This window comes from Musca vetustissima, unplaced genomic scaffold (assembly GCF_032173495.1).
Source record: "Musca vetustissima isolate MV318-11 ecotype Yass unplaced genomic scaffold, APGP_CSIRO_Mvet_v1 utg14086, whole genome shotgun sequence".
NCBI lineage: Eukaryota > Metazoa > Arthropoda > Insecta > Diptera > Muscidae > Musca > Musca vetustissima.
Window position 1 is genome coordinate 516454 of NW_026887531.1, and position 26256 is coordinate 542709.

Consider the following 26256-nt stretch of genomic DNA (forward strand, 5'->3'; position numbering starts at 1 on the left):
TGAATTGTTGGTTTTTGCTATTAATTAAATATCTTTCTGTTTTGTGTGTTTAAATTAAATTTGAATTGCTTTTACAGTGCGTCGTACGTATACTAATTATATAATTAGTAAAAAACGCTCTACGATGATTTTCTTTCACAAACCTATGTGAATTAGGCAATTGCATTTGCTTATAAATATTACGATTACTATTAGTATTATTTTTTTGTTTTGTTTTGCTCTGCTTTGCAAGCTAACAAGATTGAATATGATGATTTTGAAAATGAGTGTTGTTGGCAGGGGTACGGGTGTATGTGGTGTGCGGTTGGTATGGGGAGTAATAACTCTTCTTCTTCTCTGCTCCTGTTGTGCTGTGTTGTGTTTAATGCTCACAGAAGAAACCCCAATGAAGAAATTCTAGATTTTAAATCGTTGACCACAATTTGTTTGCATCCATTTTCGCATGGAAGAAACATCCAAAAAACACTTAATAACGGTTTGAACCAAAAATTATATGCAGTTGTTGTTGTTATTATTATTGTTTTTGCTTTTAATGCACACATTTGGGGGTATTTTAATATTTACGTTGTGTTCACACGCTTCGTTCGTTTGTTAACACTTTTGTTTGCGCAAAAAGTCAACTCTATGGCAACTCTGATCGAGGAGGATTGTATTATTGCAGGTTATTTTTATGCTGTTTTCTTTCTTTCATCTGCTGCTGCTGCCGTTTGCTTGCTTGCTTGCTTTCTCGCTTTTTTATTACACTTTTGCTTTATTTTTTCTATTCAATACACATTAAAAACAATAAACGATCATTAGGCAACTCATATATCACGTTACCACTAACGATTTGCCGCACTTGCCACAAATGTGGTACCGAGGAGGAGCTGGTGCATGCCGAATGTTGGTTGATTGGATGGATGTAGAGTTTATGTTTTAGGTTTTTCTTCCTTTTTTGTTGTCATTCAACAAAAAATGAAACTCCTCTATTTCGACACTACGCGGCGTACACACACACGCACACAAAATTCTATTGGACCTCCTTGCGAGTTGAGTTTTCATGTATTTTCATCTAAATTTTAGACACATTTGTTTGGTGGAATAATTCACTTTTTGCCTTTTTTGTCGTGTTGTTTCTTGTTCACTTCACTTCTTGAACGACAGCGATTATGATGCTTTGATGTAATTCGTCTACGATTTTATAGAGGAGGTTCTTGTTTAGGCCACCAAACATGCAATAGTACAGCATGACTTTTTTTTATATTTTGATAGTTGTTTTATTTTTATTTAGCATTAAATTTGTTGAATTGGCCTCATGCTTTTTTCGAAATTACCAACAAAAATAAATTTAAAACTTTTTTTGAAAATCTGAGACAGCAACAAAAAATATACAATTCACAGGCGTAGAAAACGAACCATACGAAGTATAAACTTTTTTTCTTTACTCTTGATGTTGTTGTTGCTGCTATTGGTTGGTTGCTGGTGTTGTTGTTGTATTGGTAGCAAAAGCAAGAGGGGCCACAGAGAAAAAAATATGATTGACGACAAAATTTTCTTTCTTCTACGAAAAGACCGAACTTCAATTGAATTTTTCCGTATTTCTTTTTGCACTTTCCATAACAATTTCTACACACACTTCATATAAAGTAGTTAAATTTGATTAATTTCATAAATTTATTACAATTAGATTGTATATTCTAGATGAAATTTGTAAAAAAAATTCGTGCTGTAAAAATTTCCGACCACGAACAATAACAACCGCCATTTGCATTTGAGTCACTTCCACTCTCCACTCTTCTCTCCATAGATATATGTGAGTGCTGATTAACCGGTTATTTTGTGGCATTTGTGTGGTTATATGGCAAATCACTGAGGAATGATAACATGTACATCAAAAAACATTAACACGATTTTTGATGGTATAAATATGATTTAACAACAAACGCGGAAAGAAATACATCAAATTCGTAAATAAGTAAGAACATAATAAATCAATGTGAAAACAAAACTAGTAAAATAAAATGGAACACGATATTTCGTTATCCATCGAACAGCACAGAAAGAATTTCAGTCCGGGCTCCAGCAGCAATTTTTAGAATATTAACAGATTCGTTTTGTTGTACGCCGTACTCGATCTGTTACGTTTATTCCATAGCGCATATGTCAAACAAAATCCAATGGTTTTATGAATATTATTTATTCCACATATATGCTATGGAATTGACATTTGAGATCGAGTTAATTTTTAAAGGGAGATATTAGAGTTATAATTTCTAGTTCATTAAGAAAGTCACTCTTTTTAGTTCAACTCTCATGAACGAACTAGTTCATTCTCCTAGTTCAGTAGTTCGTCGATAGAGATACATTCGTGAACGACGATTGTAAATCGTATAATGAACTAACTATCCTTATCTATTTAGTTTGTAAAAATTAGGTGATATAAATAAAAAATATGGCAAATTTGTTCGAATAGTACACATAAAATTAATATTTTTAACAAAGATATTAGAATTTTGTTCACATAAAAACGAAAATTTACTTATTAATTAATAATTCATAATAAAAAATTTTAATTTTTTACAAAATATTATTTTTATATTTTTAAGTGATTATTTATACTCTTTCGAGTCGAGGTTCATCAGGCATATTGGGCTATGTGGCTTTACAAAGATCGTACGTTGATAACTTGTATTTATTCCGTCCTGATGCGAAACTTGCATATGCGAATTAAATTCAAATTTGTCAGACTTGAGGCATGTTTCATTAAATTGCTTTTTATTAAATACCATGCGAAAAGAATTATTAATATGCGTATTTTTTTAATCAAGCATTTAACTTATGGTGCAATTATACAAGTTAGGGTATCAACAAAGGGAAAATAGACCTCTACCTTGTGTGCTAGAATGTCAGAATGAATAACATTTTACCAAAACAAGAGAAATTAACAAAATGTCAGGTTTTCTTTTTCAAAATCGAGTTGGGAATTTGATATAAATACTGATTCATTCACAAATCATAAATTTTTCTTCTTTCTAACGATGTAAAATTTATCTTTAAACAATTGGTTTTTAGATTATATTTTTTAAAACATCACAGTCACATATTTTGTATATGACTTTGGCATAAGTAGCCACAATATGACAAAATTGTAATTATAAATTGCTACAGTCTTCCGTACCATGGCACAATGAATAGGTAGTCCATTTAGAACAGCTGATGTCTTGATTAACTCCCAAAGTGCGTAATTTCTACTTGAATTCCATGGCACAATAAATAGGTAGTCCATTAAGCGTAGCTGATGACTTGATTAACTGTCAAAGTGCGTAATTGTGCTATTTTGTCAACCATGTGAAATATTATATTGAAAAATTTGACAGATGGTCGAGATAAAAACAAATGTTTTTGTTTTGATGTGTCAAACCTTATTATTACATCATGTTGAATTCGATGTACAATGTCGCCAACCATGTCAAATATTATAAGGAAAATTTTGACAGATGTTGGAGATAAAAACAAAGGTTTTTGTTTTGATACATCATCTTATTATTGCATCATGAATTGTATCATTATTTATCTTCTTGAAATTTCATTTCAATATTCCACACATTTTTTGCTACATTTTATTTATTTATATTTCATATCAATTTAATATAATAGATCTATTTATAAGAAAATATGGCATTATTAGAGATCTGTTTTAATCAAATTTCCCCCATGTATTTCTTGAAAAAATGATATTTTCCACGCCCTTTCTCGCACAAAATTATATTCTCATGGCGACATGTAAAGCTATAACGTCGTACGATAATCCCTTTATGTTTAGTTGTAGCGATGACACATGAATAGTACTAATAATAAACAACTCTGATTGGAAAATAATTTGACATTTGTAGAGAACAAGAAACATTACTCGAGTTGAGAGTTACCAAATTCAGGTGTCACAGATTTGAGAACCAAAAAGTAAGGGGGTATTTTTTTTTATAAGTGATTTTACAAAATAATAATTAAAAGTAATATTAACAAATATAAAAATACAAAAGAATAAAAAAAAAACAAATGTTAAATGTTTGCCTTGAATAAAACTCTATTGACAAAAACTACATTTGATTTCATGGAATTTTTCTATTTGCAATATTTGCACGTTACGTAACCTACAATTTTTTCTTATCCTTCTTTTTTCCATTTACAGGAGTTACCAAAATGACTAACGCTCCTGCTGTTTCCAACAATGCTCCCCTTATGCGTGGCTTGCATAATGCCCAAACCAAACGTGGTTTGGCCATTGCCATTGGTTTGACTACCGTCATCACAACAGCCTTCAAAATCTTTGTGAATAACCCCAAAAAGGAAGCCTACGCTGAATTCTACAAGTAAGTTTTTTTATTGGAATTCTTTGTGTGGGAATGGATGAATGAAACATTTTTCTGAATTCTGTTTCAGGAACTACGATGCGCAGAAATCTTTCGAACGCATGAAGGCCAATGGTCGCTTCCAATCCTGCTAAACTGTGTTTAGTTTTTCCGATGGGGAGCATTTAGCTAATTAATGCTAGTTCGTAGCTTAAAATAACAGTATGATTGATATCAAATAAAAAAACGAGAAATCTGTGAATATCTATAAATTGTTTAATGATCAAAATGTGGGTAATTAATCATAATTAAGAAATCGCGACATGGGCAGAAATCAAAATACCAATGCAAATGCAATTTCAAGAATCAATTTATGTTCAAGAAAAACACCCTTGGTAAGCAATTTTTCATATTTTCTGTTGGGTTTGTTTACATTTTTGTAGAATATTTTATAAATTCGCTACGATTTGGTTTCTAGAATGATGTAGACCCTTTAGAAGTTATGTCAATGTAAATTGCAATATAAACATTTTCTTTGGATGATGAATCGAGTTAACGATGTTTCGAGATTACGAACTCTTTATTAAAAAAAACTTTATTTGCGTCATAAGACATACAATTTAATAGTAGGATTCGTATGGACTTATTCTTCTTCGAAGTATAAGTACTACCGGGACAATACTGTTGTAGTGATTTAACATCTTTCGATAAATCCTGACAATCAGAATGAGTATGTTGTCTTTGATATTTTCTTTAGCCGATTAGCTAGTAGCGGTTACAGGAGTACAGCTCTTTACAATTTGTGCTGAGGTGACAGTCGTTGGATTCGGATCATTGACCTCACGAGACGTTACTAAAGTTGTTGTTTAAAATGAGTTGAGTTTCGAACTTGTAGCTGGGTAAACATTGAACACATTGTCATCTATTCTTTTCAGCTGCAATGGCTGCGAGTGGACTCCGACAACAGCATTCACTATCAAAGCATGACATGTATCAAAGATTTTTCATTGCTCTGGTTTACTTCTCGACTCATATATCTGAAGATAAGTACAACGCTGTTGTTATTGTTATCTATTGGCTTTAGCTATAAGTAGACTTGTAGGTTCGGACGGAATATATGTTTTGTGTGTGAGAAGGTTTTTCTGGCAGGAGGAAGGCCTATTTAATGCGCTCTCGATACGAATTGTGAACATTGTTGTTCCTGGACCTTAGTTGTACCAAAATCGAAAGGGGTTTCCTACGAAGAAGCATCTCACTGTCCGAAATTGCAGGAGGATGTTGGAGTAAGACTTTATTACATCTGTAGACATTTATCGCTTCGGTGACTGCCAGTTGATGCATGGATTTTATCGCGTTTGCTACTGACAATCTGTTGATGTCCGATGGAATGACGTCTTGGATGCCATCACTATAGCGCCTGAAGTCCTGAAGTATGTATTGCGGAGTTTGATCTGCCACCATTGTGCGATGATTGGGATGACACGGCAGATAGCATGCCGGCAGGCACTGTCAATGGAGAGCTGAACTGATGTTGATTGACTGACAGCATTCTGGTCTCCTAATGTAGGTGATCGATGCTCGTCATCTGGACACAGCCGTTCCTTTATTTTGTGTTGTTTTCAAGGATCTCCATCGTGTGCCGATAAGAAAATAACTCCAGACAGCATAATAAAGATGGAACGATCCGACTTATGGTCTTTTGTGTCGTTAACAACGTTTCTTTATCTTTGTCCCAGCAGGTGCCAGCAAAAGTTTTTAGAAGTTAACCCATGTCGATTGTAAATTTATCATTTCTGCATATCATATTGAAAATAAAATCATATGACAGTATAACAGTTATTTAACAGATCTGCAATGATGGCCACCAAAAAATGTTTCATAATTTCCATACTCCTTATTTGATACTGTCACTAGTCCTGGGCAAATTTTTTCATATGGATTTTGACCAGTTTTGTTGAGAATCACTTCATAATACTTTTGTTTCGTAGACATTTCGACCCAATATAGCAACTTATATGATATGTATATTGACACACTTCCGAAGCTATACGAAATTTAAATAGGGCCCGATATTGATCATTTTTATTTAGTCCTTATTTTTCGACTGTCAAAAAGGTGTAAACATCGAAAATGTCATATACCTGTATAAAATGTAATAAATGTAGTAAACGTCATATTATTACCATATACAGTTAATTTCAAGAATATACCATGGAATATACCTATATTATTTTTACATACAGTGAGTGTAAAAAGTATTTTGCCTCAATAAAAATTTGAAAAAATTCCAATATATACGCCTGAAGCCAGCAAACTAAAGATGTAAAATGACTTATGTATGATGGAGTACATTTGTGGACATATTTAGATCGTTTTCTGCAAGAATCACAGCGAAAGACCTATTGGTCTCGAAGATATCGGCCGAAATATATAATAACCCAAAAATGTTTATCACAAAAAAGTATTTTGCTTTTTATTATTATTTTAGAAAAAAATTTTACATTGAACACGTTTGGTCTTTTTATAGTTACAATTGCGGTTAACCACATACTATAAGCGATTTGACCACGATTCCATTACATCACGGCATTTTTTTGTGGGTATTTTCTCACATTTACATTCAGTACATTCTCCATCAGTATTTCATTTAATATTTGGTATTTTCTCGTCCTAATCTTAAGATGAGAGTATTAAACATAGTCATTGCGGCTTCAGAACATCCCAAATTTGTTTAGAATAATAAAGAAGAGGTTTTGCAAAATATAACGCGAGGACAGAACCTTAAAAACTATAAAAACCAAAATCCGACAAACAAATTATTTAAAAAAAATTCGCGAAACCCAATTTTCTGACTTCGAAATTTGTATGGTCCATTAATATTGATCTAGGAACCAATATATGCAATGTAAATACCAATAAGGGGGTCAGATTCAAAGATATGAACAGTTCTGAAGCAATAGTAATAAAAACCAATACATGAAGTTGGGAGAAAACATCATTATTCGTCAAATCTTATTGTCTTTTGAAAAACTTTGGTTGCTAGTGGCGAATACGCATTCTATATTTTATCTCCGATTAACACCATCAGTTGCGAATAAAATGCAGTAGGGAATAAACGGGTCGATGTATTTATTTTCGAAATAGGATGTATTTCTATTGCCAGAAAACCGTCCATATATTTGAATCTGACCTCCTTATTGCTATTTTCATCGTATATTTTGGTTCCTAGATCAGTAAAAATGAACCATAAAGTTTTCGAAGTTAGAAAAATGGGGTTTCGCGATATTTTTTTAAATAATTTGTTTGTCGGATTTTATTTTTAATACTTTTTAATACTTAATACTTTTGTAAAACCTCCTTTTTATTATTCTTAACATATTTGGGATGTTTTGAAGCCGCGACCACTATATTTAATACTCTGATTTTGAGATTAGGACGAGAAATTACCAAATATTGAATGAAATATTGCTGGAGAATGTATTGAACGTAAATGTGAGAAAATACTCGCGAAAAAATGCCGTGGTTTATTGAAATCGTTGCCAAATCACTTATAGTATGTCGTTACCCGCAATGGTAACTATAAAAAAACCAAAGGTGTTCTATGTAACAATTTTTTCTAAAATAATAATAAAAAGCAAAATACTTTTTTGTGATAAACATTTTTGGGTTATTATATATTTCGGCCGATATCTTCGAGACCAATAGGTCTTTCGCTGTGATTCTTGCAGAAATACGATCTAAATATGTCCACAAACGTACTCCATTAGACATAATTCATTTTACATCTTTAGTTTGCTGGCTTTAGGTGTATAAATTGGAATTTTTTCAAATTTTTATTGAGGCAAAATACTTATTACACTCACTGTATATCTGACTATTTCTTACTAGAACTGATACAAATTTCTAAATTTTTTTGAGCAGAAAATTTTGAAATTTTATATGGATTTGAGTAAAGCATGCGTAATTTCCAAATTGATTAATGGAAATAGCTATTTTGTCAAAAACCTAATGGATTTGGGTAGGTTTCCGACGTTTCTGGCGCATGTATTACACGTCGGAAATGTATGTCATTTACGTCACTTTCTGACAGGCCATCTCTGGTCCTTATTCAAGTGATGTGTCTAAGAATTTTGGAAAATATTTCAAATTGTTATCCAATTATTAAATTAACACATTCGTCACTATTAAGTAACACGTTTTTTCTAAAGCATGCTTTTAGGAGCAATAAATAAATAACATCATTAAATTTAATTTTTTTTATTTTACAAAACATGCCAAATATTTAATAATTTGTCTTCCTTTACCAAAGATTTTTTTATAACAAAAAGGATATATCATCAATACTTAAGACTAAAAATAATAATTACTAACAAGCATAAAAAAATTAATAAATAAGAATAAAAATAGACTAAAAACGTATGTCGAATGTCTTATAATCGAGACGGTTTAATGTGCCCATATTTCGTAAATCACATTTTTCAATTTGACAACCGGGTGAACCTTTTGTGGATAACCAATCGATCCTGCAAAGAAATATATTATATTACATATTTGTTATAGAGGAGGATTCGAAGAAAAAAGTACTTACATTTTATCCACTTCCTCTTTGGGTCCTTGCATTTTACCAACAATCGTACCTTGTTTGGAGTTCTTTACCCATCCGGTGATACCAGCCTTTTTACATAGATCTCGTGTATACTTTGTAAAATAACAACCTGTAAGAAAATTGTGGGAATTGCAATTTAGAGCTTTCACTTGTACATACTGTGTTACATATTGAAATTTGAGGTTAGGAATATGTATTCATATTATATCGTAAACGAACGAACCTAATGTGTGTTTTATGTCCTGTTGGATAAATAATATTAATAACTATCAAATACTATATTAAAGAAAATCATATGGGCCACTTTTATCCCTTAATAGTTTTTTGGGTTTTCAAATTTAATGTAATACTGTCGATGCGTTGTCTTCTCAACCCCACATTACACTGAAAGAAAATGTGATGGGTAAATGATTGGAACCTCAGCATGCTGTATTCGGTGCATAAAACTGAAGCAATTGGTCAATGATATCTTTGCGGCTTTAGACCTGGCAAATCCACTATAGACCAGATTTTCACACTGCGCCAAATCCTGGATAATCCCCACGAAAAATACATCGACACATTCCAACTATTCCTCGACAACAAAACCGCATTCGACAGCCCAATACGCTCAGATGTGTTTAAAGACATGTTTCAACAGACACAAAGTCGGTTGTTAAAGTCGGAAAGGATTTCTCGGAGCCCTTCAAAATCGAGTGAGGATTCAGACAAAGTGTGACAGTTTGTCGTTTAACCTTTTAAACACTCTTTTTAACACAATGACACTCTGTACACCAAACAGTACTTGTTTCTCGTCTACACCAACGACCCGAGTCTTACTCGACCAACGTCTGTCACTTCAGCCCGTTATGTAAAAGCAATAGAGTTGCTACAACAACAACTATGGCCTATATATATATATATATAGATATGTTTCTCATATGGAGTTCCCGTAGAAGTTATGTCATATGGAGTTCCCGAAGAAGTTCAAAACTCTTAGTGGGAAACAGGGATATCCCAAGAATGTGTTTTATATCTCTTGAGCCATTCATGTTGTAGGTTCCCGCAAGTCCACACCCTCCAAACGACATATACATAGTTACGTATTCGGATGTTTCTACAATCATATGTGTGGGGCCTGTCCTTGTGGATATTTGTGGAAGATTGTGTAAATTTGAAGAAGAAGATGATCCCTTCCCGACGTCAGTATAACAAGATGCTTCATGAAGAATATGATTCAAGCAAGCGAATATTTGCACACTCTGCTATTCAGGCGTTTCAGGAAGGATCTTCATGATCTAGGATGAGAGGTTCAAAGATATGAAAGAGAGCCTCAAGATCAAGATGGTTTAAGTCGAGCAGATTGCCAACGTACTAAATAAATTCAGATTGAATAACTGAAGAGCGTCACTTTCATTTATTAAATTCACTGCCAACTTATTCCAGAAGATATGTAGTTACAAACATTGGAAGTTGCTGTTAATTTGAGTTAATATGATATCGAATCCAGACTGGAGCAAAAGTGAAACATTTAATTCAAGTCTGTTAAGATAAGATTGTCTACCACAGAAGCTACATCAACTGAATCGGTCCTAGAATGAAGTTGGATTTTATTATGGGTTATCATATGAATGTTCATTTTTGATCCTTTCCCTGCTGACTTTTACTATTTTTTTATTATTCTTTCATTACTTCATTTATAAAAAAGAACATTTTTGTTTTGATATTTTTAGTAAATGTCAAGGTAGGTTTTTAACCATTTCATGGGTGTTCATTTTATATGTCCGCTCACTACATAGTTTCACTTACGCATAGAACGCCCGACCACATCACATTTATTCACTGGCCGTGGCAGAATTCTAATTGTTGACACTTGGTTGCTGTACAGACAGACAGACCGAATGATAGATATTTAGCAAAATGTTAAAGAAAGCCAGCAAGCAAAGAAAGGCGGACAAATCTAAATATAATTTAATTTTCTAATTAAAAAAAAAAAAATAAATAAATCAGAAAACGAATTTCTCTAGAACAATTGAAAATCGTATATGAACAATAGAACAGTGGGCTAGAGATAAATATAGCTTGAGAGTAGAAATATATATTATGAAGAAGTTTTAAATTAATCAATTCTAAGGCCCAATGACAAACCTTAGTAAAATTGGTGAGAATTCAACAGCAGCAGATGCCGATGGGTTACCAGGCGAACTATTCAAGACTGGTGGTCTGATACTGGTCAGTAGCATGCACCAGCTGATTAGTACAATTGGTCTAGAGGAATGCATGCACAATGATTGGAACGTCAGCACGTCAGTGTTCCGTGCACAAAAAGGAGATAAGACGATATGTGTCAAATATGGTGGAATATGTTTCCTTCCCATCGCATATAACGTGCTATCCAGCTTACTGTGTGAACGACTGAAGCCAATGGCCAATGACATTATTGGATCATGCCAATGCCGCTTCAGACTTAGCAAATCCACTATAGACCAGATTTTCACTTTGCGCCAAATCGTGGAAAAAAAAAAACACCAAAACACATCAACACATTCCACTTTTCCTTCGTCGACTATAAAGCTGCGTTCGACAGTCCTATCCGTCAAGAGGTGTTGAAAGACATGTCTGCGTTCGAACATAATCGACATAATGGGTCGAACATTGCGAGCGGTAACAACCAGTTTTGAACGAATTGAGAAGGAGTCGTCCAAAGTAGATGGTATCAACGTGCAAGACGTCCAGTAGACTCCGGCCAACTGTGGAATTTGAAAACAACAGCTTCGAGGTAATTAAAGTTTTTATATACCTTGGTACCGCCAAAAATAATACTAATGACATCCGTTTGAAATTCGGAGAAGGATAGTGTTAGCCAACAGATGCTACTATGGTCTAAGTAAGTAAGAAACAAAGCCACCTCTTGCCAGACCAAACCTACCATCTTCAAGACGCTGATAATACCCGTGCTGTTATATGGATCTGAAGCATGGGTACTTGCGCAAGCAGATGAGATAGCTCTTGGAGTGTTTGAGAGAAAATTTCTTCGGAAGATCTATGGACCGATCTGCAGATGAGACAGCTCTTGGAGTGTTTGAGAATAACATTTTCCGAAAGATCTATGGACCGATCTGAATTGACGGTGAATGAACCATGAGCAATCGTTCTGTATTTCTTTCATTATAATTTTTGTAAGTGACAAAACAATAGTTTTCTTTTTTCCGCCACTTTGAATATTTTATCGAATTTCTTCCTTCTTTATGTTTTAACTTAAGAAAAAAATGCAGTTATACACAGTAACAACTGTGTACATTGTTTCTAATTTTTTTTATTCAGGTTGTATCGTATCGTGTAATGTTCTAGAAATTGTTCTGGTATATATATTTGTGCGACATATGCTTACCCTGTACATGACCAAATACTTCAAATTCCACAGAGATTAAATGACGAATGTCTGGAATACCCATATCTTTTGAAAAGGTTTTTCTTTTGTCCACACACACAAACACACTAAGGCAGGAAGATTATATAAACCTGCTGCAGTAATTCCGATTACTTTAAAATATAGCTTTTAATTTTGTTTTTAAATTTTCACTTTTGGAACACTACAACAAATGTATAATATCCAGATTCTTTTCTTCTCAAAATTTGAAATAATTGGAAAGTTAATTTGATTTACTGCTTATTTCGTAATTTTGACAGAGGCCACTACCGATTTTCTTTCTTTCAACTTTTTTTTCGATTTTCAATTTTCGTGCAATTCCCAATTCTTTGCTCTTTCGATTTCAACTAAAGTGAAATTTGTATTGAAAAAAGTCACCACCGATCGATTGTATTTTTGTAGTTTCCCTTAAGTAAATGGCTGAGTAAATAATGTTGGCCAACAGAAGACTGATTGGCTGGCTGGCTGACGGACTAACTGAATGCACCACTGAATGTACCAAAACCCAAAATTGAAATGAATAAAAGAAACATACGAACGTACATACTGCTAATGATTTTTTTATTTTCTAGTATTGTTTTTGTTGTTGTTGATATTGTCCCCGATTGATTTACATTAGCCGCTCACTCATGAGATTTTCAATTCAATTCTATTTGTCTTATTTCGTATATTTTGCCAGTACTTTCTATTCAAAAAAAAAAATACACATTTTACGTTTTTATTGTTGAAAACGAAAAAAAATGAATTAAGACAAACATTAATTCTTTATGGTTACAAAGGGGTCCTTACAGGTACGAACAGAAGTTTTTAACAATATTTAAAAATAGTTTAAATGTTGTCCTTAGACATTCAATTCATTTGATTTTCAGCTTCAACTTCATCAGCTAAATTCTTGTCCCGATTTAGTACTGAAAGCAGCATTGTTGTGAGTGGTTAATTCTATTACTTATATGCTGGCTTGTGACAGAATGGTTGTTCCATAAGCCGAGCTTGAAAAAGATTTCCAAGCCAGTCGGTTTTGTGCGCATTTCATCCAATTTGAAAGACCCTTTTCCGAAATGTTGTCTTCAACTTGATCTTTCTATCGGATTCGTGGCCTTCCCCTTCTGCATGAACCATCACTTGGAACGCTTTTATATGCCTTTTGAGCTGGGGCATCTTCATCTATTCTCACAAGATGGCCTAGCTAACGTAGTCGCTACAGATCGATATATCTGACAATGTCGATATCCGAGAATAGATGAATCAATGAAGATCGACCCATAGATCTTTCGGAGAATTTTTCTCTCAAACACTCCAAGAGCTGCCTCATCAGCTTGTGCAAGTACCCATGCTTCAGATTCATATAAAAGCATGGGTAGTATCAGCGTCTTATAGAGTGTGAGTTTGGTCTGGCGGGAGGTGGTCTTGTTTCTAAACATCTTACTTAGAGCACCTGTTGGCCAAATTTCAAAACTGATATCATGTCATTAGTTTTATTTATTGCGGTACCGATGTATATAAAACCTTATACTACCTCGAAGCTGTAGTTTTCAAGTTCCACAGTTGGCCCGAGTCTACTTGTCTTCTTGGGCGTTGAAACCATCATTGGTCTTCTCGCCCATCACTGCCAGAACCAATTTGGCAGACTCCATCTCAATTTGTTCAAAGGTGGATGTTACCACTCGCAATGTTCGACCCATTATGCCAATGTCATGGGCGAAGGCGATTAACATGTGTGGTTTCATGCACAGAGTGTAATTTCTATTCACATTTGAATCTCGTATGACTTTTTCCAGCAGGATGTTAAAATGGTCACACGACAAACTGTCACCCTGTCTGAATCCTCGTTCGGTATGAAAGGGGTCCGAGAGGTCGTTTTCTGACTTTAACTGCTGACCTTGTGTTAGTTAAAGTTATCCTGCATAGCCGTATTAATTTCGCAAGGATGTCGAACGCCGACATGGCTTTAAACACCTCTGAGTGGATTGGGCTGTCTAAAGCCGCTTTATAGTCGACGAATAGGTGGAATGTGTCGATGTGTTTTTCGTGGATCTTTTCCAGGATGTGGTGGTCAAAGTTGGATTTACCAGGCCTGAAGCCGCTTTGGTATGTTCCAATAATGTCATTGACTATTGGCTTTAGTCGTTCACACAGCACGCTGGATAACACTTTATATACGATGGGAAGGAGACTAATTCCTCTATAGTTGCCACATATCGTATTGTCTCCTTTTTTGTGCACGGGACACAGAATGCTGAGGTTCCAATACATTGGGCATACATTCCTCTAACCAAATTGCACTAATCAGCTGGTGCATGCTCCTGACCTCCTGGTCTTGAATAGTTCGGCAGGTAATCCATCGGCATCGGCTGCTTTATTATTCTTCAGCCGGTTAATTGCTATTCTGACCTCATCTTTGCTAAGTGGTATACAAAATATATCTATCATCACTTATTTGTTCTGAGATACCTTCTTCAGTGCCACCATTTGATACCAGAAGGTTTTCAAAATGTTCGTTCCAGATCCTCAACACGCTCTATGTATCTTTCAAAAGGTTTCCATCTTCATCTCTACAGAAGGATGTGCCGGCGCCAAAGGCTTCGGTTTGGTGTTTTACTCGTTGGTAAAATTTCCGGACTTCGTACATCTGGACTTACTCACGTTGTTCTTATTCCGCGAAGTCAATCAACCTCATGCCGTTGTCGGATGTTTCTCCATGGAGGCTGAATTTTCCAAAAATATCTTCCCTTTCGATTTTTGCATTTAAATCTCCTAGCAGAATTTTAATGGCATGGCCAGGACAGCGGTAATATGCAGTTTCCAGGCGCTCGTAAAATATGTCTTTGGTCTGGTCATTTTTGTCTTCCGACGAAGCATGGGCGCAAATAAGACTGATGTAGAAAAACTTCGCTTTATACGGATTATAGCTCATCTACTGGAGTGAATCTGGAGACGAGGTCGTTTTTTCTCCTATTAACCATAAATCCGCAGCCAAATTCATGTCTCGTTTCATGACAGCTATAGTACAGTGCGTAATCGTCTGATTTACTTGCGCCAGTCCCTTACCATCGCATTTCCTGGAAGGCAATAATATCGGCTTTGTACTTCTAGAGTACATCTACGAAGGCGAATACTGCGCCTGTTCTGTACAACGTGCAGATCGTGGTCCTTTATACGTTTACGGGGGTCGTCACCATGGGGGGGAGGTTTGGTTTTCTCTTTCTTTGCTTTTTTCATAGTAGGAGGGGTTTCCGAGTGTAGGGAACTAACCCGACGCCTTAACCCATTTTTTCTAGTTCTTATGGGTGAACTCGCGGCACACATCAGCTCACTATTTCAACGGGTGATAAAAATAGGTACCCCAGATGACACTGCGGGGAGGTCAGTGGCCACAATTGAGATAAAAGAGGGACCAAGATGTGCCTACGCCACCCTCAAGAATATTCTTTAATAACAAATCTCCTTTATAGTCCACACAGTTCTTCGAAATCCATACTAATGACATTAATGATAAATCCAACAATATCCACTTTTATGGGAACAAAATTCAAATTTTGTTTGTTTTGTTCAAAACTGATAGTCAATTGCGTTCACCAATGGGTTAAACCAAATCCATTTGTCTGTCATTCTTTCATAGGATAAACAAACACTAAACTGATTTATGTAGATCATGTTGTGTAGGTTCGCTGTATTTCATTTAAATTAAAAATGATAGCTCGAATATATACATACATTTTTTTGATTTCGTGTAAACACCTTGGCGCCCAAAATTGTAAACATTTTCAAAATAATGCAAATATTTGATGACCGACCATTGTCATATTATAGAATTTGACGACAAATAGGAAGGGGAAATTTTTCAAATTTCTTACATGGTTAACGTACACAAAAGTGCCGACATATCAATTTACTTTGTTTCAAAATTTTGAATTTTTCACATCAAACGGAAGGCAATATTATTGACTGACTGGCATTGATTTGGTGAATGGTGAAATGCAAACATTTATTTCCGCAACAAACAATTTTTGAATTAAGGGCGTCATAACATTTGGCATTAGGTTGGGCTGAACTAAATTAACTGCTTGCAGGTGTATCTATTTTGGGCCAAGTTTTTTTTTTATTTTCAAAATTTAAATTCTGCCAAATATCAATATTGTCATTCATTTGCTTATTATAAATTTAATTTTAAAATTCCGCGATAATTTTTTTTCTTACTTACTTAGCTGGCTTGTTACAGAGCGGTTGTCCCATAAGCCGAGCTTAAAAAAGATTTCCAAGCGCGTCGGTCTTGTGCGGATCTCCTCCATTTTGAAAGACCATCTTCCATCTAATTCGTGGCCATCCCCTTCTATGTGAACCATCGCTCATTCGACGCTGATATTCACCATCAACGCAGATCGGCCCGTAGATCTTTCGGAGAATTTTTCTCTCAAACACCCCAAGAGCTGCCTCATCTGCTTGCGCAAGTACCCATGCTTTAGATCCACATAACAGCACGGGTAGTATTAGCGCCTTGTGAAGTGTGAGTTTTGTCTGGCGGGAGGTGGCCTTATTTCTAAACTGCTTACTTAGACCATAGTAGCCTCTGTCGGTCATAACAATCCTTCTTCGATTTTCAAAACTGATGTAATTCGTTTTATTTATGGCATATAAAATCTTTAACTACCTCGAAGCTGTAGATCTCAAGTTCCACAGTTGGTCTGGGTCTACTGGACGTCTTGCACGTTGATACCACCTGCTTGCTCTTCTCGTCATTTACTGTTAGACCCACTTTGGTTGTTTGGTGTATATAGAGTGTCATTTCTGTTTACCTTTGTGTCTCGTATGACCTTTTCCAGCAGGATGTTAAAAATATCACACTACAAATTGTTACCTTGTCTGAATCCTCGCTCGGTATTGAAGGGCTCCTATAGGTCCTTTTCGATTTTAACTGCTGACCTTCTGTCACTTCAAGTTATCTTGCATAGCCGTATTAATTTTGCAGGAATGCCGAACACAGGCATGGCTTTAAACACCTCTGAACGGATAGGGCTGTCGAATGCGGGTTTATAGTCAACGAATAGGTGGTAGGTGTCGATGTGTTTTTCGTGGGTCTTTTCCAGGATTTGGCGCAGAGTGAAAATCGGGTCAATGGTGGATTTGTCAGGTCTGAAGTCGCATTTGGTATGGTCCAATAATGTCATTGACCATTGGCTTCAGTCGTTCACACAGCACACTGGATAGCACTTTATATGCAATGGGAAGAAGACTAATTCCTATATAGTTGGCATATATCATCTTATCTTTCTTTTACATGGGTACAGGAGACACAGGATGCTGAGGTTCCAATCATTGGGCCTAGCCAAATTGTACTAATCAGCTGGTGCATGCTCCTGATCAGCATCTGACCACCAGTCTTGAATAGTTCGGCTCCTGCTTCTTTATTGTTCTTCAGCCGATTAATTGCAATTCTGACCTCATCTTGGCTATGTGGTATACACTCTATACCATAATTTCTTATTTTGATTCTGGGATATCTTCTTCACCGCCACTATTTGATACCAGAAGCTTTTCAAAATGCTTCTTCCAGATCCTTAGCACGCTGTCTGTATCTGTCACCAGGTCTCCATCGTCATCTTTACAGGAAGATGTACCTGCACCAAAGCCTTCGGATTAGTGTTTTACTCGTTGGTAAAATTTCTTCTTCATTCACTTCATTCTGACTCCTGTACATCTCGATTTGCTCCCGATCACCTTTTTGTTTTTCTTTCTTATTTTTTTTTTTTTTTTTGGAAATACGTTTCTCCTCTCTCCTTTTCTCCCGCTTATTCTTTCTCTCATTACATGTTGCTACTGCGTGCAGGGTTGCCCAATACGCTGCGTTTTTTTACATCAGTAGCATTATGACACTCTTGATCGTACCATGGGTTACTTCATGGTGGTCTTTTGTACCCAATGATTGCTTTTGCTGCAGGTTGTAGGGAGTGGGCAATTCTTTGCCATTGTGCTTCTATATTATTATGTGGATAAGGAGTGCTTTCATCAAGCATGTGGATAAGTTGAGCGGAGTAGGCCTCGGCTACCTGTTGTGTTTGCAGCTTTTTGACGTCGAGTTTCCGTGTTGTGTTAGAGATCGCACCTTTGCTGTAGTGGTCCGAATCGATATACACTGGATGAATGCCTTCCGTCTATCACAACCTGATCAATTTGATTTCTCGTGGCTTGATCAGGAGCAATCCAGGTGGCCTTGTGCATATCGAGATGCTTGAATCTAGTTTTTGAAAAAATATATATTATATATTGAATGGTGGTCAAAATCCCAGACCCTATTATAAAAAACAAAAAAGTCAAATTGTCGAGATTTATAATTTCTTTTTATTGTCATTTATTTCTTTGTTTTTGTCTTAGGTTTTTGATCGTTTGGAACTTTTACTACTTAAAAACGAATGATTTGTACAATTTTACAATTTGTTTTAATGTTTTGTTTTGTTTTTTCTTTTCTCTTTAATAACAACAATAATTATTAATAATAGTAATCATAATAATAACAAATAAAAATAATAATTAACTTAAAATATTAGACAACAATTCTAACACAACAATTACAAAAAACTTTAAGTATTTTTTTGTGTTAATTTTCCTTTTTTTATAACTTATAACGGTAAAGAGATATGTATAATTAATTTATTGTTTTTTTTTAAGGACTAATACAAATGAAATGGAATGTCGTCGTGTGTAGTCTATGGAATCGTTGTTTTAGGATTTTTTGCCAACCTTTAATCTGTTATGACGATTCGTTGGGGGAGTGGAAGATTTTGTAGGGAATGTGCGTGCATGTAGGAATGTTGAGAAGTGAATTACTAATTACTTTTCTACAATAATGAGAGTGCGTGTTTATTTGTGTGTGTGTGTGTTGATATCAGTTCAATTTAGAGCCCGGTTAGGGGGGTGGATCAAACCAATTGCGTGGCCGAATCCATGCCAGATTGTATTTTATTCTCCGATTTCGAGGGTTTCTCAATTAGAACTCTTTGGGCATTCTTATCGTTAGGTGTCTTAACTAAAAGATTCGTTGGTTTCGTTTGATGGCCATACGAGAAGCCGGCCGAACGTTTCTTACGTTCCCGTTCAAAATGTAAGCGTACATAGTGTATGGGTATATCGACACATTCACCGCCCACACCGTCGGCATCCAAGTAAACACCGCGTACCAATATGGAATTGGAACATTTCAGGGCAGCCAAAATCAAGAATGGAATGACATGTGTTAGCCAGTAGCTCAAGATGAGATTATCTGCAATTAACGTACACAAAATTAAAGAACTACCAAAGTCGGAGGACATTTCATATACTTACCTGGATAAACGTATACATCCAATAGATTCCATATGCCACGCCATGCATTTACGGCACCGAAAAATTCCGCAAAATAATAAATATCGCAAAATATCAATTTGAAGATGCCATCAATGCGTTTGCAAACCCAGCGTACAAAGGGATGCAGGATAAATGTAAAACCCACTGTAACATAACCCATTATCTGTGGTAGAAAGTTAGAGAGAGAGAGAGGGTAAGGAGATAGATGAGTACCTAAAAAAATGTTGGAAATTTTGTTTTTTCTTGTTGTCACTTACCAATGATGACCATGCCGATTTGGCTTTTTCATTTGGATATACTGTTAAATCCATAATACCCCATAAACCTCTCCATGCGATTACCACCAGGGTACCAATAACAAATATCGAAAATAAGGTATCCATGACATAGAGGCCAGGTTGTTGAAAACCCTAGGGAGGAAAAAACATACAGATGTATATTATGTTAGGTTAAAAATATATTTTAACATTTTTTTGAGGACTATGACTGCTATAAGTGTGGAATTTTTATAAATTTTTGGAAGTGTTGGAAAAAGGTATTTGTTTCGAATATTTCTAATGTACCCTATGCGAATCCAGCGAAGATTTTGTAAGAATATTTATACAAGACGTTCGATCGATCGAGGAGTAAATATAAATTAGGACCACTACCTTGTAGCAGCCAAGGTTCGCACTCGTCTTAATGTCGCAGCAATGGTGCATTCTAGCACAACACGGAAACTCGACGTCGAATAACTGCAAACACAACAGATAACAGAAGCCTACTCTGCTCAACTTATTCACCTGTCCCGATAATAAAATAGAAGCACAATTAGAAAAAATAGTCATCTCCCTACAAACTGCAGCCAAAGCAACACTTGGGTACAAAAGATCACAATCAAAAAACCCATGGTACGATCAGGATATGATATGAAAAACTCAGCGAATAGGGCAACCCTGCAGACAGTAGCAACACGTAATGCAAGAGAGAATTATCGGGAGAAAAGGAGAGAGAAGAAACGTATATATATATATATATATATATGCTGGTCAGGAGCATGTACAAGCTGTTTAGTATAATTTGGCTAGGGGAATGTATGCCCAACGATTGGAACCTCAACATCCTGTGTCCCGTGCACAAAAAAGGAACCAAGACGATATATGCCAAAGGGAAAGGCCACGAATTCGATGGAAAGATCAAGTGGAGGATGACATATCAAAACAGGGTCTTTCAAATTGGTAAAACTGCGCACAAGATCGACGCGCCTGGAAATCTTTTTTTAATTCGTTTTATGGAACAAATGTTCTGTCTCGAGATTTTTAAGAATATTTTTGGAAGGACCCTAAGGGATATAAGCTTGGAATTTTGAAGAATATGTTAGGAGAACCATTAGCCATATAAGGGTGATTTTTAAAGAATATCATGGGGAAGGAGTGGATGATGACATATCAAAACATGGTCTTTGAAATTGCAAAAAACTGTGCACAAGATCGACGCGCCTTTTTTAAAGTTTGGCTTATGGAAAAAATGTTCTGTCTCGAGATTTTTAAGAATATTTTTAGAAGGGCCTTAAGGGAAATAATGTTGGTTTTTTGGAGAATATTTTTGAAAAGACATTAAGCGTGCCTTTTTAAATATCGTGGGGAAGGACTTTAAGCGACATATGCGCACGCACATGAATATTTTTGAAAGGGCTTTAAGCGACGTAAGCGCGGATTTTTTGATATTATCTTGGGAGGGGCCTTAAGCGGCATAATTGTAAGTTTTTAAAGAATATGTTTTGAAAGAACCTAATAACTCTGTAACATCGATTTTATTATAATATTTTGGGCTTGAGTGTTACATTTTTAAATAAAATATTTGAACGATTGGATTGGCATATTTTTTAAAGACTACCACGGTCTTTTGCTTGATTTCTTTGAATATATTTGAGGTTTCCAAAATTACTTACCGATATCTTAAACATTGTCTCAACATCAAAATAATCACTCTTATGATCCATAATCACCGAATATGGTGCCGCACCCAAATTTCTCACAGTTCGCGTAGCAATTAGAAATAGCACCGCCACCGAGGTTACTATACAAATGATAATCAGCGAACTGGCACTGGTTAACCAATCGCACAAGACCCATGACCCCCGCCACATATTCACACAAACAATACCGAACACAAAGGTATAACAACGTGAGATTACATAATAGGTGAGACGATGTTTGTCAGGATGTACGTTATTGACAAAAAATCGCTGTGTCAGCGTGAACACGAAATGCCCAGTGCCCCCGATAAGAAATGAACATAGCGCCGATAGTGGCACATTTTGAGGAAACAGTAGCACACCGATTAATTCCCAGGTGCCACGCCAATAGGCAATGACACAGGGTGCCACAACGAAGCAGGACAGGAGTATATCTAGAGTTTCGAGTAGCAGATCGTGTGAATTTCGAGGTTTCTTCTTTTTCGTTGTTGTTGTGGTCGCTGGTGGTAGTGGTAGTGTTATGGTCGATTGTGTCGGTGGCGATGCAGGTATTGACGCGGACGATGAAACTATTTGAGATTTCTGACAGCTGCTGGGTGGTAGACATGGTTCAGAATCTTCATTTTTATGATCGTTGTCATTGTGTAGCATCATAGTGATCGGGGTGGGAGGGTAGGTGTGTGTGTGCTTGTGATTTAAGCTTAACTAGCTGCTCCTTTTAATAAAAAAAGAGATTTTTGAAGCGTTTCTTTTCTGTGTGGAAAATCGTAGCTTAGAAAATATGGCAGCCCCTTTGTGAGTGTGTGTGTGTGTTGTGTGTTTCACAATCTTGTTATCCAGCCTTGACCTTGAGCTTGATTTCCAAAACAAATATCATCTCAGGCCTGCATCATAGGGAAACATTTTCATTGACGATGGACCAACAACAAATGACAGATATGGTGGTAAGGAAAACAGTGTGTCTGCTGTTTTATTCCAATCGATTTTGAGCGCAATTAGTGCTGAGGGTTTTCGACGTTCGGTTTGGGTCTTTGCTGTTTGTTGCTGTTAGTGTTGGTCTTGTCAAATTGCTTGGGGGACAATGAAAAAGCTGCGCGTTTTAAATGATAGATAGACAGCAGTCATACAGCAACAAGAACAACAATAACAAAAATACTAATAATGACACAATAAATTTATGACAATTATTTCAGGTACAATTATCACAAGGCGTTGTCTGTCGTTGACGTATGTTTGCTTCAATTCCGCTGCAATCTCCTTGCCTCCCACAGTTACACTCTCTCTCCCACTCTTAGTTTATTGTAGTTTAGTGTAATCACACGTCATAATCAGTTCCTTGCCAAACCTTCAATCCAAATGCTAGCCAATCGCTGATGTTGCAATCACTAATTTATCTGCAAATCTCTCTCTCCACCTCGTCTCACGAGCAGTTTTTTTGCTATGTGGCAACCATAGATTGATTATTTAATGAAGAGATGCTGCTAATTGTTGCCACGATTTGTTGCTTTGTTTTATAATAATTTCCTCAAATGTGTGTTGTTGTCAAAAAATATTAGTAGGGGGATTTTTGTGGTGTTGTTGTTGTTTGATCTGCCTAATTGTTATATTATTTGTATATTATTTGTTGTTGGTGTTGTTGAGTAAAACGATGAACACTGACTCCACTCAGAATAACAAACATCAGCACGATTTGTAAATGATAAACTGTCGTCGCTGTCTCAGGTTTTCTTATCGCAATTTGTAACAGTAATTCAGTTATGGGCCAATTATCTGATAATCTGCAATTAGAAATAGAACAAATTAAGATAATAATTAATTAAAGATATTGTTACCATTTCACCATTGTAGGGCACAATTAAATGTTATAGTGGAATAATTTAATGAAATGATTTAATTAACGGGATTGGAATATAATACCGCAACAATAGTTATAATTAGTTTATAAGGTGAAATCGATCAGGATTACAACAATCGTATTATATATATAATCGGAATTTATAGGAATATATATATATATATATATATATATATTTTTTTTTTTTAAATTATCAAAAACGAAGCATTGATTTTCAAGGCATATATTGGTGGAAAATAAGTCAGGATTTTTATAATAAACGGCCTGGAAGGACTATTACAATAATAAACATGTAGTTTTTAATACCTTTGAAAGCCTGAATGTGGTATCAGCTAGGAATTTTTCAATATTATAGGAAAGCGATTAGTGTGGATATTTTAAAAGTAGTTTGGATAATTGCGAATTGATTTTATGTGATTTTGGAACATTTTTGTAAGGACTATCACATCCATAAGTGTGTACTTATTTTGAATAGTCTCTGCCATCTATATCCTGTATGAGGCTTCTGACCCAACCGGACCGGATGTACAAAATCTTAGGGACGTTATGAGCAACATTCATTATGTAGTCATTGGATTGCAGTGACACCAATCCAAGAAGTGAGTCCATATTTCATATTTAAGTGGGCAACTTTGTGATGTAGTCACTGAATGTGATGCCAATGTCCATCACTTCCACTGGGGTAGCAGTGACACAAGAGGTGAGTCCATATTTGATTTTATACTTAGATATAATCTTAGAGGCAGCAGAGCAAAGTTCGTAAATAGAGTGAGAGGTGAAATTATTGACATAACCCTCAAACTATGGACGACTCTGTGGTTACAAACTGAAAAGTGTCTGAGAAATGTTATTTCTTGGACCATAGACTACAGAAATCTTATAGTAACCCTCGAAAAACAAACAGGGATAAGCTCTAAGCTAAAACAGCATCCACAACCCTTGGTTCCATAGAGCTCGGAACAATTAAGGGCGTTGAGAAAGCTGTGAACGATGTCACAGGGACTCTTCTGAGGTATTGCTCCTTTGACACACCCTAGGAAAATCTCAGCCGGTATGGTGGTGAAAAAAACCTGACATCCTTGAAGAAGGCTGTCAGGAAATAATATAATAAAGCTAGTTGGCGTAGGGGATGATAGATACTAAGCAACGACTCTGATTGGTTTTAACATGGCGAAGCCCAGGCTTATCTTGGCCCCTCTTTCATCTCAATTGTGGACACCGAACTCCCCGCGGTGTCGCCTGGGGTAACTATTTTCATCATCCATTGAAATAGTGAGCTGATATGTGCCGCGAGTTCACCTATAAGATCTATAAAAAATTGGTTGAGACGTCGGGATAGTTGCCCACACTCGGAAAACCCCTCTTACTATGAAAAAGCTACGAAAAAGAAAACCAAACCCCGAATGTTGACCCCGCAAACGTCAACCTAGCAACAGCATATGACCGCTGCCTTGGTCATGATATTAAAACTCTGCTAGGAGATTTTAATACAAAAATCTGAAGGAAAAATATTTTTCGAAGAATTCAGCCACTTGATATACACAAGGCCACATGGATTTCTCCCCATCAAATCAAATTGTTTTAGACGTTCGATCGATCCGAGGGGTGAATCTCGATTCGGACCAAGGTTCGCACTCGTCTTAATGTAGCATCAATGGTGCGATCTAACACAACACGGATGCTCGACGTCGAAAAGCTGCAAACAAAACGAATAGTAGAAGCCTACTTCGCTCAACTTAACCACCTGCTTGAAGAAAGCACCCCTTGTCCCGATAATAATATAGAAGCACAATGGCAAAGAATTGCTCACTCCCTACAAGCTGCAGCAATAGCAACACTTGGGATCAGGAGTGTCGTAATGCTACTGATGTGGAAAACGTAGCTTATAGGACAACCTTGCAGATAGTACAAACAAGTAATGTGAGGTAGAAACGTATATTCAGAAAAAAAGAGTTTAGAATAGCAAGAAGAATAATAAAGCAGCCGATGTCAATGGATTACCAACTAACCGGTGGTCAGGAGCATGCACCAACTGATTAGCACAATTTAGCTAGAGGAACGCGTGACCAATGATTGAAACCTCAGCATCCTGTGTTTCGAGCATAAAAAAGCAGACAAGAAGGCTAAGGCTATAACTTTAACTGGCACAAGGTCAGCAGTTAAAGTCGGAAAGGACCTCTCGGAGTTTGTCGTATTACCTTTTTTTAACATCCTGCTGGAAATGTCATACGAGAGGCAAAGGTGAACAGAAATGACACAACAAATGTTAGTTAGTTTAGAGATTCAATATTTCAAAGAGTTTTTCTCTCCTACCTGTTGTTGGGTTATACTCCTTCAATATTTAGAATAGGCAAAGTTATACTAAGTAACGGTTATTAATTGGCGAATTGCGCTTGTCCTTTGGTTTGAAGCATAACTAAATATTTTTTTTAGGAATACCTTAGTATACGCCGTATTTAATTTTAAAATATATTTTTATATATTTTTTATTATTATCATCGCCACTTTCTATCCTATCAGTTTCTTTTTGCTTTGTTTGATTTTTTATTAAATTTGTCTTAACTGATAATCTCCAGTACTTCTAATTTAAACTGCATCGAACTGCATTACTTTGGCTTAAAATGTTGCTGATATAGATTGACTTTCTGTAACGTCCAAACGGACGGCGGCAATTTAACAAAAATAAACAAACAGAAAATCCAACAACAACATTACATTTTCCTTTGTTTGATTAACATAATTATGATTGTTGTTGTTGTAATA

At 35.8% G+C, this 26256-nt stretch overlaps 3 protein-coding genes across 3 annotated transcripts; 1 reads left to right on the forward strand and 2 right to left on the reverse strand.

Moving 5' to 3' along the window:
• The first annotated feature begins 4143 nt into the window (after window positions 1–4143).
• On the forward strand, window positions 4144–4556 carry LOC133335082 (cytochrome c oxidase subunit 6C-1). The gene is made up of 2 exons (XM_061543387.1): window positions 4144–4349; window positions 4420–4556. The coding sequence occupies exons 1-2, from the start codon at window positions 4180–4182 to the stop codon at window positions 4481–4483; spliced, it is 234 nt and encodes a 77-aa protein (XP_061399371.1). The 5' UTR covers window positions 4144–4179; the 3' UTR covers window positions 4484–4556.
• A 4155-nt stretch (window positions 4557–8711) lies between these two features.
• On the reverse strand, window positions 8712–12415 carry LOC133335092 (acylphosphatase-2). The gene is made up of 3 exons (XM_061543398.1): window positions 12305–12415; window positions 8917–9043; window positions 8712–8851 (listed from the first exon to the last, which is right to left on the reverse strand). The coding sequence occupies exons 1-3, from the start codon at window positions 12366–12368 to the stop codon at window positions 8737–8739; spliced, it is 306 nt and encodes a 101-aa protein (XP_061399382.1). The 5' UTR covers window positions 12369–12415; the 3' UTR covers window positions 8712–8736.
• Window positions 12416–19253: 6838 nt separating this feature from the next.
• On the reverse strand, window positions 19254–22292 carry LOC133335115 (uncharacterized). Its single transcript, XM_061543421.1, has 4 exons — window positions 21612–22292; window positions 19939–20091; window positions 19661–19844; window positions 19254–19598 (listed from the first exon to the last, which is right to left on the reverse strand). The coding sequence occupies exons 1-4, from the start codon at window positions 22290–22292 to the stop codon at window positions 19258–19260; spliced, it is 1359 nt and encodes a 452-aa protein (XP_061399405.1). The 3' UTR covers window positions 19254–19257.
• Window positions 22293–26256: the final 3964 nt, after the last annotated feature.